This window comes from Macaca mulatta, chromosome 13 (genome assembly GCF_049350105.2).
Source record: "Macaca mulatta isolate MMU2019108-1 chromosome 13, T2T-MMU8v2.0, whole genome shotgun sequence".
NCBI classification, from domain to species: Eukaryota; Metazoa; Chordata; class Mammalia; order Primates; family Cercopithecidae; genus Macaca; species Macaca mulatta.
Window position 1 is genome coordinate 104,772,148 of NC_133418.1, and position 13,946 is coordinate 104,786,093.

Genomic DNA, 13,946 nt, shown 5'->3' on the forward strand with positions numbered 1-13,946 from the left:
CGCCTCCCGGGTTCACGCCATTCTCCTGCCTCAGCCTCCCGAGTAGCTGGGACTACAGGCGCCCGCCACCTCGCCCGGCTAGTTTTTTGTATTTTTTAGTAGAGACGGGGTTTCACCGTGTTAACCAGGATGGTCTCGATCTCCCGACCTTGTGATCCGCCCGTCTCGGCCTCCCAAAGTGCTGGGATTACAGGCTTGAGCCACCGCGCCCGGCCGATAGTTTTTTTTTTTAAAGCACCTTCATATTCATTATTTCATTTCATCCTAGTTGTTGGCATAGACTGTCAGAGTGGTTTGTTCATTAAAGATGAAGAAATTAAAGATCAATTGATTAAGAGACTTTCCCAAACTAGTAAATAACAGAATTAAGGCTAAGCATCCAATTCTGACTCCTGATACTATTCTTCCTTTTTCCATTATGTTATTCTATAGGGAACTGAACAATTTTATGAAGTATATAAATAATTCTAATTAGCCTCTCAGAATCTAATGATTACCTCATTATGATGGTATAAATTAAGCTTTTCTTTGGTTAAAGTATGTATAGGATTACCAGCTTTTTAGATTCCTTTCTCAGTTTAGTTATTCTTGAGATTTAGATAAAAATACTTGTCTAAGCACATGTTATATTTGTACTACTTCTTATTTGAAATAAGAATACTTGTTAATCTAAGGCAGGCAATTTAGGGACTGTGTATAGAGCAGAATTCTATAAGATTCTACTCTCAACAGAATCTTACAGGTTCTCGTGTTAATATAAATTGAAAAGCAGCTACAACCCTTTGGTAGACCTAGAAGTAATTTATTTGCTGATGAGTAGGAAATATGTTATGGAGAAATTATATTACTAGTTGTATGGAAGAATTTGTGATGTTTGGTTTTCTGTATAAAAATGTCTTCATCTTGGTTGTACTTCTTTTGGGTTACTAATTTTTTATTTATTATCCTTTAATAACATCAGTGACATTGTGGTTCTAACTTCTGAGAAAGTTTTCACCAGTTAATTTACTTAGTTAAGATAATCACAAACTTAAGACTAGAAAATACTTGATCTGATTCTGTGTTTTGGCATCAGAATCACTTGGGGCACTTGTTTAAAATGCCTAGTAGTAGACTTCACAAGGATGTGAACAGTTTGCAAATGTGCAGCAACAGTTTTTGCTCGTTACAATGCTTGTGGGGATTCCATTGGCATTAAATGCCTGGCAGCCAGATGTTATACTTTGCATAATCAGCACAAAAATAGTTCGTCCCACTGAAATTTTCAGTAGCCTCCACATGGAGACACTGACTTGAAGTAATTTGTAGTTACTCTTAATATTCTTTTAATCGGCCGGGCGTGGTGGCTCATGCCTATAATCCCAGCACTTTAGAAGGCCGAGGCGGGTGGGTCACAAGGTCAGGAGATCGAGACCATCCTGTGAATGGTGAAACCCCGTCTCTACTAAAAATACAAAAAAATTAGCCAGGCGTGGTGGCTGGCGCCTGTAGTCCCAGCTACTTGGGAGGCTGAGGCAGGAGAATGGTGTGAACCCGGGAGGCGGAGCTTGCAGTGAGCCGAGATCACGCCATTGCACTCCAGCCTGGGCAACAGAGCGAGACTCCGTCTCAAAAAATCAAATAAAAAATTCTTTTAATCTACCAAGAATTCACCTGTAATTTACACCATTCCACCATGCTTATAATGCACCCTAAGGATCAAAAAGTATCCTTTAAAATACAGGCAGATATGCTTCATGAGAGATTTGCACTGTTAGCCAAATAACATAAAAATGAAAGTAGCATATATCTCTTGGAATGGCATTGAAAAATTGTTTCTTATATGTAGAGAATATTTTCACTGGAGTTGTTTCGTTGCGATATACCTAGGAATGGATCCAGTGGAAGAAGGGCAAGATCTTTTACATTATAAACTATAAAATGCTGACGGAAGTTACAGATGACTTAAATAAATGGAAGGATATACCGTATTTTAGGTTGAAAGACTCCCTATTATAAAGATACCAGCTTTCTTCTAGTTGATCTAAACATTGAATGCTATCAATAAAAATTAGGTTTAAAAAAAAATGATAAGCTGATGCAAAAAATGAAAATGGAAAAGCAGAAGCAAAAGTAGTGAAGACAATTTTGAAAAGCAAAGTTAGAAAACTTAATACTGCCAGATACCAGAACTTAGAAGGCTTCAATAACTAAAACTGTTGGCACAAGGATAAATAAATAGAACAGCGGAACAGAGTAGTGCATCCAGAAATAGACCTACTCATTTAGATCCGTAATGACCAAGTTGCTACTGCAGCTTATATGAGAAGAATGGGTGTTTCAGTGACTTGGGCAGGAGTAGTTGAATATCCAAATGAGGGGGAATGAACTTTGACTTGTTTCACACCACACATACACATATGCACACAAACACACTTTATTCTCAAAGAAATTACATGACATATATTCATGAAGTTAGTAAGAGGCAGAGCCAAAATTTTGAGGCCACATTTATCTGGCTTACTCCAGATGTTGTACTGCTTCTCAAAGGATGCTTTTCTGTTTGTTTTGTTTTGTTTTGTTTTGTTTTGTTTATTTTTGAGACAAAGTCTTGCTCTGTCCCCCAGGCTGGAGTGCAATGGTGTGATTTTGGCTCACTGCAACCTCTGCCTCCCGGGTTCATGCCATTCTCCTGCCTCAGCCTCACCAGTAGCTGGGACTACAGGTGCCTGCCACCACACCCGGCTACTTTTTTGTATTTTTTAGTAGAGACGGATCTCACCATGTTAGCCAGGATGGTCTCGATCTCCTGACCTCGTGAGCCACCGTGCCCAGCCCAGGATGCTTTTATTTCTAATACCTATCTGAATAAATTAAAAAGGACCATGTTTCCTATGTTTCACATCTATGTAAACTTTTTATAAAATTGTAGTAAAATATAATTTAACCTGTTATGACTTTGTGGAAAAAGTGAGTTCAAATGTCAGTGTATTGGCTTCTTTGTGGTTTTTCGCTTGCTAATAATCTTTAATCCAAATTAAATGCTATTTTAAGGGTCTTATAAATATTTCATTACTAATTTTAAGTTAAAACTGATCAGATAAGAATCTTAGGTACAGTGGCTCATACCTATAGTCCCAGCATTTTGGGAGGCTGAGGCAGGGGGATTGCTTGAGCTCAGGAGTTTGAGACCAGCCTAATAAAATTACAAAAATTAGCTGGGTGTGGTGGCATGTGCCTGTAGTCCATGTCACTTGAGAAGCTGAAGTGGGAGGATCGCTTGAGCCCAGGAGATGGAGGTTGCAGTAAGCCAACGTTGTGCCACTGCATTCCAACCTGGGCAGGACAGATCGAGACCCTGTCTCAAAAAAAAGAAAAAAAAAAAAAAAGAATCTTATTTGTAATATTTAAAAATACTGTAAATAGGATATAAATAGCAAGTTTTTATTTTATTTCTAATTACTGAAAGTAATTGCTATTTTATCTTTTCTGTAGTTTTATTAGACTCCTTTTTAGAATTTTTATGTGATTAAAATTTTTACTTATTCAATATTGAATACCTATGTTCAATACAATATTGAAGCCAGCCTCTGCTTGACTAGGAGAAGAAACACCATCCTTATTCACTGTCATCGCGTTTGTAGCTTTGTGGTAAATACAGACAAAAACAGCAGTTACAGTATAATGATTTTAATGTTCTTGTCTTATTTCACTTTATTTAATAATTCTATAGAAACATAGTGATTTCATTGGAATTATTTTCCTTTATGGGTTTTTTGAACCAAAGTTAGCACACATTGGATTACAATAGAATTGTTTCTAGGTTTATTTTCTCCACTAGATTAGAAACAGTAAAGCCCAGGCCTTTTTCTACAACTAAAAATACTCAGATTTCACTGAATGTTTGGGTAATTGAATTCAAGCGGTTTTATTTGTTTTATTGATGAATTTATTATTGAGTAAGGACACTTCCTTTTTAAAAAATACTTGGTATCCTACATAGATTACTATATTAAAGCATTATTTGGCTGTTCTCAATCAGTGTTTTCTTTGTTCAGTGTGCCAGGATCATGCTCTTTAGAACATTGCACTATGAAAACAAAGTTTTGACAGTCAGTTGTGTGGAGTTTTTGTTTTGTGTGTGTGTGTGTTTGTTTTTTACCTTCCCAGTTCTTCAGCCTTCTTCCCACCACCACAATGACCCCATCAAGAGAGATAATAAATGTACCCATAATGTTTGTGTAGGATCAGAATTTATTCCAGTATTCATAACTTTTGAAGCAAGCTTTAGGATTGCATAAATCCTTAGTAATTATGGTTTAAGGAAAACAATCCCAGCTCCTATAATTTTTCTTCACTCCAATTAAAAAGGCAACTGGCCTTGAAATCTCAGCTGGAATATTTAAAAGAAAATTCAGATATGGCTTGCTCGTTTATTAACTTGTTACCAAATGTAACAAAGAAAAGAATTTAGGCCAAATCTGACAGGGTTATATGACATATTCTGGGAAAAACCAACAGGTTCCTATTAGGCTACTCGAACTCACCCCATTACTACTGTCTTTTGCGGGGTTAAGGGTAAGTTTTTAAAAATGTTCTCATGTCCATCAGTCACAAGAGAGGTGGTTTTCACTAAAGATAAAAAATGAGGCAATTTTTGAAACTATACAACATTACCCCCTTTTGATAGTGTAATGGAAATTGACAGGGTGGGTTATTGATTGAAATGATGTCATAACTAGTCTGAAGACTGTATGTTATGTTAACTAAGTATGTTATCACTTAGTCTGTTTAAATGCTCCTTGATGAATGAGGGAAGATTATTAAATACCTTCTATGGTGATAGTCTGCCCTTTATTTTTTTAAGTTTAACCAGTAGAGACTATAATAAAAGGTAAGATTTTTTTAAATTGCTTATAGAAAAGAATCACAAGCAATAGAAATGGAAACAACAGATTTTTATTTTATATTTTAGAGCACTTGGCTTGTCATTTGCATCTACTGTTGTTTTGCATATTGTCATAAAATTAACAATTTTAAGGTAGTACGTTTGACATGTTTATATTTTTATATTAGCCTATTAAAACGATGTGGAAGATTATACTTTTATATATGCCTACTTTGTTTTTTTAAACTCATTGTAGTCTTAGTCTTTCCTCCAATAAAATTTTTTTGTCTTTATATGGCAAATGTGTAATTAATAATAAGTATTAAAATTTTATTCAGTGTATACCTCATGTAGCTTCAGTCATTTGGCAGACTTATGAATGGCATGTGAGAGTAAACATTTTCCAGGAAGCATAGCAGAGTATGACTGACAACTTTACATGAAATTTTTAGACATAATGGTAAACAAAAATTCAGCCTAATTATTAGCTGTGCTTTCTTGGATAAGTTATTTAGCTTCTCTAAGCTGTTGTCTCACAAGTAAAATGGCGGTATGTCTGCTTCATAGGCTGTTGGAAGAGGATAGCATTCTCATACAGCAGTGTTACAAATGATGTATCATAAAATAATAGTGCAACCACCTGCCAATTTCAGAAACATAAAAAACGATTTATACTTTAAATGTGATAGACACACAAAAAATTTTAAATTCTGAAGGGAAAAAAATGAAATTGCCCCACAGATTTGAGTCATTTATATATTAATCTGGAAATAAATGTTACCTATCTGTACCTTGTTTTATATTTTTATTTTAACATTCACTCTGTGTACATGAACTATATTAAATGTATATGACATTAAGTATTCCAGCTAGGCTGGGCACGGTAGCTCACACTTGTAATCCTAGCACGTTGGGAGGCCAAGACGGGTGGATTGCCTGAGCTCAGGAGTTCAATACCAGCCTGGGCAACATGATGAAACCCCGTCTCCACTAAAATACAAAACAATTACCCGGGCATGACAGCATGCGCCTGTGGTTGCAGCTATCTGGAGGCTGAGGCAGGAGAGTTGCTGGAACCCAGAGACAGAGGTTGCAGTGAGCCAACATCGTGCAACTGCACTCCAGCCTGAGTGGCAGAGCCATACTCCGTCTCTTTAAAAAATAAAAAAAATTCAAGCTAATATATGATTGATTTTGTTGAATTAAAGAAAACAAAGTGACATTTGTATTAGTTTCCTAGGACTGCTGTAACAAATGACTACAACTAGGTGGCTTCAAACAATAGAAATTTATTCAACTCAGTTCTAAAGACTGTACATCTGAAATCAAGATGTCAGCATGACCATGCTCCAAAGGATCTAGGGGACAACCCTTTCTGTCTCTTCCTAGGTTTTGGTGGTAGTTGCTGGCCATCTTCGATGTTCCTTGGCTTATAGATACGTCACTCCAGTATCAGTGTCCATCATCACATGGCATTCTCCCCATGCATCTCTAAATTTTCCATTTCTTACAAGGACACTAGTCAAAGACACTTTCCCCAAAGAACGTCACATTCACAGGTACAGGGGGTTAAAACTTGAATATGTATTTGGTGGGGGACTGTTGTCCCGTTTGCCGCCTGATTTCCCAAGTCTGAATCCAAAGTCTTAGCCAGTTAAGTAATGGGATAGAAGCTGGAAGAACTTTGAGCCATATAATAGAAAAAATTTTTGTCCTCAGTTGGATGGCTTACAACATTTATAAAAACTTGACTTTTTGGAGGCTACAACACAATACAGCATTTTACGCAAAATTTGCATATCACAGTATCCAACACAAAATCTTCAACAAATGGTAGCTACCTTTTAAAAAGTTATTGTATACACGACCATATTAATGTGCAGATAACAATGTGAGCTAGGCTCACAGATAGTTGCCTTTTTCTTTTTCAACAAAATAGTTAATTACTGTATGCCATGGACATTTAAGGACTAGCATGTAGTACCAACTGTGGGGATTTAGAAACATTTCAAGATCCCTGGGTGATTGGTGTGCATATTGAGAAGCACTGTTCCGTCTTCCCCCACTTTACTTTTAAGTTTTCCCACTAAAGCCAAGCAACATGCATATAGTTTTGAAAAGTAATCAGAAAATACTGAACTAAAAGTACTAAGTTGCCCTCTTTTTGGAGTAGAAGTAGCTAAATGCTATACAATACTCTGTCCTCATTTTAGACATTCCCAGCTACTACTCCTGTATCTTTGATTCTTTGGCTACTGCAGCTATCATCTTTCCATTTATTGTGATTTCCAGAGCCTTGGCTTCTGAAATAAACTCTTACCTAGTAGCCTATGTGTAGTTGTATCCTTTTCAGGAACGCCCCCCCCCTTATTTTAGACAGAGTCTTGCTCTGTTGCCCAAGCTAGAGTGCAGTGGTGTAGTCTCTGCTCACTGTAACCTTTGCCTCCTGGGTTCAAGCAATTCTCCTGTCTCAGCCTCTCAAGTAGCTGGGACTACAGGCGTACGCCACCACATCCAGCTAATTTATATATATATATATATATATATATATATATATATATAGTGGAGACGGGGTTTCACCACGTTGGCCAGGCTGGTCTTGAACTCACAACCTCAAGTGATCCGCCCACCTCCGCCTCCCAAAGTGCTGGAATTACAGACCTGAGCCACCGCGTGGGGCATACTTATTTTCATTTTTATTTGCAATTAGTAGTTGAAAATCTGTTGTAAAATGAAACATTAAATTATTTTTATTCTAATTAATTAGTCCCCATACTCTTCTATCAGAATATCTTTCAGGTAGATTTTTTTTTTTTTAATTTATCCAGAAGGAGTAATTATGTATGTTTTAAGTAAGGGTCAGGAATCTCTATTCTTAGAAGAATATACAGGCCTGATAGATTGAGTAGCTGTCTTTCCAATCCCAGAGGGTAGAAAACAATGAAAAATGAAGGCTAGATAGATTTAATTATTTTGTGGTTATTTCACTTACAGTCTCTCCCACTACCCCCTGCCCCGCAGAGGACCTGCCTTATCTCCACAGATTCTGCATCCTTGGTTAGGAGGCGGAACCTGTAGATACGGAGGTCTTGCCGTTCATATCCATAGGTGACATAGGGCCAAACTGCTGGAGTTCAGCTTCCACAGATTTTTGGTATTTTGTGTGCGTCCTGGAACCAATCCCCCATGCATACTGAAAGACAACTGTATTTTTTAATACTCTTTGACTTGTGATACTTAATAGGGAAGGATTCTAAAACAGACTTCTCAGAAATTATGAAAACCTGTAAAGTCATGTTATTTCTACTAATAAAATTGTGTTTGCCTTTATTTTAAACTTCTCATGAATGAACATGAAAGATGTAAATAGCACAGAAGATTGGCACACTGTCATGTGAGATAAGCTCTGGCCTAAGGGTCTTGGCTGACTAGCTGCATGTCCCATACCTTTTGGACCATTGGACCATAGTGACCTCATCTGTGAAATTATAGTACTGATCTACATGTCCTATATACACTCTTAGGCAGATAGTGATTAAACAGTCATGAATGGTAGTGGGGACTGAATGATGAAATGAAAAGACCTTATCTCTTTAATACTTTTGGTGAAGAAGATAACTGCTTTTAGACTACCAGCAGCAGAAGTATGAATATGATGATCTGTTTGTGTGTGTGTTTTTAACTATTTCTGGGATAATTTGAAACTAATGGGAAAATTGCAAAACTATACCCTTCACCCACGTTTTCCAGATGTTGCCACTTTTATCACATTGGCTGTATGATTCTCTCTCCCTGTCTTCTTCCCCTCATCCACAACACTATTTGGGCTTACTTTTGAAAGGAGGTTGCAGGTGGGCTGGCATGGTGGCTCACCTCTGTAATCTCAGCACTTTTGGAGGCCAAGGTGGGCGGATCACTTGAGGTCAGGAGTTTGAGACCAGTCTAGCCAACATGGTGAAACCCCGTCTCTACTAAAAAAATACAAAAATCAAGCCAGGCATGGTGGTGTGCACCTGTAATCCCAGCTACTCATGAGGCTGAGGCAGGAGAATCGCTTGAACCCAGGAAGCAGAGATTGCAGTGAGCCAAGATTGCATCATTGCACTCCAGCCTGGGCAACAGAGTGATACCCTGTCTCAAAAAAAAAGGAAGTTGCAGGCATGATGTCCCTTACTCAGAAATACATTAGTGTATGTTTGTTGACAGTAAGTATATGTTTTCATATAAAACCACAATTACTAAAGTCAGGAAATTAACACTGATAAACCACTAATCAAAGCAGCCAACTTTATTCAAACTTTGCTACTTACCTCACTGATTACCTTTATAAGAAAGAGAAAGGGAGATTGATTTGGGGGTCCATTGTCAAATTGAGGATCACAGATTACTTTCATCACTGCTCTTTTCTTGAACTATTTCTGTTTATGACCTTGACATTTTTAAAGGGTATAGGCCTGTTTTATAGAATGTCCCTCAATCTCCAGATATTTTAGATGACCTGCTTTCAATATTTAGATAACGAAATTTAAGATGTCTAATGTATGTTTTAAATTGGGTTTTACATACTTACTTATTTATAAGAGAAAAGATATGCTTCCCTGGGTGAAAGTGAATTAGTTTCTGGAGAATAATATTTTTTTTCTCTTTTCTTTTTTTGTTTGTTTGTTTTGCGGGGGGGCAGGTGGGGGTTGTTGTTTTGTTTTGTTTTTGAGACAAGGTCTCGCTTTGTTGTCCAGGCTGGAGTGCAGTGGCACAGTCTCATCTCACTGCAACCTCTGCCTTCCAGGCTCAAGTGATCTTCCCTACCTCACCCTCCCCAAGTAGCTGGGACTACAGGCACACACCACCACTCCTGGCTAATTTTTGTATTTTTTTGTAGAGATGGGGTTTTGCCATGTTGCCCAAGCTGGTCTCAAACTCCTGACCTCAAGCTATATGCCTGCCTCAGCCTCCCAAAAATGCTGGAATTATAGGCGTGAGCCACCAAATTTGTGAATTTCGTGCATGAGAAGGCCACTTAGTCTTGTAGAACTGAATGTCTAAGGTTTTTTAAAATTCAAGACAGTGTAGTATTAGATAGATATTGTGAACCATGTGCACAGGAGTTCTGTTGTTAGGAGCTGATAGAATTTAAATCAAAGAATACCTAGATACGGGAGAAATTCCTGTTGCTTATTGGCAGGATATTTGGAAGGTACCAAATAAAACCGGCTTCTTCATTTCCTGGGGTGAGTATGTGTTTTGAATTTGGTGTCGAAAATCTTTAATGCATTAAGGGTATGTTTGAGGTAATGATAAGAAATAGTAACGAGTAAGTGGGCGGGGGGTATGAACAGTTAGGGTACTACTAAGAAATTTGTGTGAAAAATAGGTTTGGAGTAATGACTTGAAAACTAGGTTGAAGATCTTAGAGCATATACTGTATCCGGATTCTGTAGGTTTTTTATCATAAAGTGACATCAAAATGGACTTTGAAAGGAAAAATACAGTTGGTGTGTATAAAAATGGATTGGTGAATCTGAAAGTCAGCTGATTAAGAAAAAACAATTTTAACCAGATTGAAATGATAAGCAAAGCACCCCTGCCCTTCAGAAAGGACAAGGATGCTAGAGAAAACCCAGTGGCTGTGCAGGATGTGATAAGGACCCAATTATAAAGAATCAGATGGGCTAGTGATCAGTTATTATGAACAGTTGGAAATATGTAAACAAATAATGGAAGCGGAAAGACTGGCAGTCTTGAGACCGTATTGAAACACTGAAATCTTGAGCGTTTTGAATATCATAAATGGGTGCTGAGATAGTTATATATAACTAGACCAAACAAGAATTTGATCTTAGAGATTTTGGTGTGTAAGATAGCTTGTTAAATTACATACTTTTTTTTTTTTTTTTTTTTGGAGACAGTCTCGCTCTGGTACCCAGCCTGGAGTGCGGTGGTACAGTCTGCTCACTGCAACCTCCGTGTCCCGGGTTCAAGCGATTCTCCTGCCTCAGCCTCCTGAGTAGCTGGGATTACAGGTGCACGCCACCACGCCCGGCTAATTTTTTGTGTATTTTTAGTAGAGATGGGGTTTCACCATGTTGGTCAGGCTGGTCTAGACATTGTTCTAGGCACCAGGTAGCTAGCATGTAGATTAATGTAATTTTATGGCTCTTGTATTGGAGATGGTACTGGGGATTCAAATAAATAAATGCATGTTATGCTATGTAATGGGAAGTTCAATGAAGAAAAGTAAAGTTAGGACAATAGGGGCAGAAAGTGAAAGAGGAATGTTCTAACCCAATTTACCCTCCAGGATTTGACTATTTTACTGCTCTCTGTCCTTGTAGTTCTTTTCAACCTCTAATATTTCCATTTAGCTTTGCACTGACAGTGTGTCCTTGGGACCATCTCTACCCTGTGGCCTGGATTGTATATATAGTACTACTCTGCATAGAGTTTGCATATAATAATAGCATGATGCTGGTAGTGCATTTTGTTTTTCTGAACTCCACTAATGTGTATTTTACAACTATCTATACATTTTTCTTTTTTAAAAGGACACTGTCAAGTACTTTTAAACTGTTAATTGTAATTTTTAAAATTTCCTGCATGTATTTATTTTTATTTCTATTGACTGCTCTTTGATTTTCTTTCTTGGAATGGAACATAAGTTAAAGATGTTTTTTATTCATTTGTAAATGATAAGGCTCTAGGAATAATAACTGCTGTTGATTAATACTCTGGTTTGTGAAATAGTGGCTTTATGTCATTCTCATATATAACTATATATTAAAATTAAAATACATTTTATATATATATATATATTTTTTTTTTTTTTTTTTTTTTTTTTGAGACAGAGTGTTGCTGTGTCACCCAGGCTGGAGTGCAGTGGTGTGATCTTGGTTCACTGCAACCTCCGCCTCCTGAGTTCAAGCAGTTCTCCTGCCTCAGCCTCCCAACTAGCTGGGATTACAGGCGCCCGCCGCCACACCTGAGTAATTTTTGTATTTTTAGTAAAGACAGGGTTTCACCATGTTGGCCAGGCTGGTCTCGAACTCCTGACCTCATGATCCGCCCTCCTCGACCTTCCAAAGTGCTGGGATTACAGGCATGAGCCACCATGCCCGACCTTATGTCAAATATTTTAAATAAAAAATTTTAAATCTTAAAATAGTGTATAATTTAGATTTATTACCTAATATTGTGGCTTTTTAAAGTTCATACCATCCGTGGTTTAACTAATAATTGATTTATCTTTACATGGAAGTATATATGACCGAATGCAAAAAGTACAGATTTAACAGTCAGTGTTATTGTGTTAATAATGTTAATGAATTTCAGTCTATTTCAGTGGCTTAAAATGTAAGTTTGCTAGCAATTTAAACTTGCTTGTTAATGTAACTGAAAATTGTGTTGGTGGTTTCAGTGTTCTGGCATTGATAAGAGTGCATATGACACTAGATCATATAATTAAGTTCTAAACTAAGCTGCTGAAAAACAAATACTTATTTTTCTCATGTTTTCTAGTCTCTTTATCATATAGCCACATACATGAGGTATATGGGTGAGATTTTCCCCTCCCAATTTTAATTTTCTTTCATAACAAGTAGGAATTAGTGGGGGGAAATATTTCTTTATTGACTGAATTTGTAGCTAAAGTAAATTTTATTTGAGGAATAACTTGTCAAAAATACTTGCTGACCATAGCTGCTTTGTTGTAGGAGGACTGACAAATGGTAGTGGTCGATATATCTCTGCAGCACCTGGAGCAGAAGCAAAATATCGAAGTGCTTCAAGCACTTCCAGTCTATTTAGCTCCAGCAGCCAGCTCTTTCCTCCTTCCCGGCTTCGGTATAATAGGTCTGATATTATGCCTTCTGGCCGCAGTAGATTATTGGAAGATTTCAGAAACAACCGCTTCCCGAACCTTCAACTTAGAGACTTGATTGGACATATAGTTGAGTTTTCTCAAGACCAGCATGGTTCTAGGTAGGTGATTATGATATTTCTCACTTCATTTTTGCTTTGGAAACTGCTACCTTATAAAAGCTTAAATTTTTCTGAACTATCCTTAGCCCAGTCTGCATTAAAATTGGCAGCTTTTAAGAGCTAAAATTCAGTTTGGATTGTATGTTTTTTCTTTCATGTTGGGATAAATTATAAAAATACAGGTTTTAATTTTTTATAGTTTTCTGGTTTTTTATAGTGTGAATATTGTTATGATGAGAATATAGCAGGGCCCCCTTCATTGGGTTATTTTGATTACATCAGCTCTGTATTACATTTGTGGGCTTAAGTGACCCTCGTGTGTTTAAAAAATACAGCAAGCAATGTTAAATGCCTTTGTGCTGCATTATAGGTTGGTATTCAGTGTGACTTGGCTTAGGTTGAAATATTTCACATTTGTTATAGGAAAATTTGGTGCCTTTTTACATTAAAACGAATGTGATACATGAGAGATACATCTGAATTAACATTGTCAAGATAGCTTAGAAAGGAAAATAGAATTGTAACACGTTTAATAAATTTAAGATATTTTCTCTTTTTATAGCTTTAAGGTAAACCTCAAGTTTTTAAGTCGTTTTAGATTAGATGGCATACAAATTTTGTCTCTCTATATAGTCATGCATCACTTAACGATGGGGATACATTCTAGAAAATGTGTTGTTCTGTGAACATTACAGAGTGTACCTACTACACACCTACTCTGTATATTGCGCCTAGGCTACAAATCTGTACAGCATGTTACTGTACTAAATAATGTAGGCGTTTGTAACAATGGTGTTTGTATACCTAAGCATAATAAACAATAGAAAAGATACAGCAAAACTATAGTGTAAAAGATTTAAAAATCATATACCTGTGTAGGGCACTTACTGTGAATGAAGCTTGCAGGACTGGAAGTTGCTCTGGATGAGTGAGTGAGTGAGTGAGTGAGTGTGTGAGTCAGTTGTGAGTATATGCGAAGACATAGGATGTTACTCTGCACTCCTCTAAACTTTATAGACACTGTACTGTACACTTCAACTACACTGAATTTATTTAAAACTTTTTTTCTTCAATAATAAATTAACCCTAATGTAACTTCTCCCCG

The 13,946-nt window shown here is 37.0% G+C and overlaps 1 protein-coding gene across 14 annotated transcripts in view; it reads left to right on the forward strand.

Annotated features, from left to right (window-relative positions):
- Nucleotides 1-13,946, forward strand: part of PUM2 (pumilio RNA binding family member 2) — a 104,893-nt gene that overhangs the window by 77,566 nt on the left and 13,381 nt on the right. For all 14 annotated transcript variants that reach the window (XM_077960099.1, XM_015111784.3, XM_077960094.1 and 11 more), the window contains one exon: nucleotides 12,574-12,841. In XM_077960099.1, coding sequence (XP_077816225.1) covers nucleotides 12,574-12,841 — 268 coding nt within the window. The remainder of the gene's footprint in view (nucleotides 1-12,573; nucleotides 12,842-13,946) is intronic.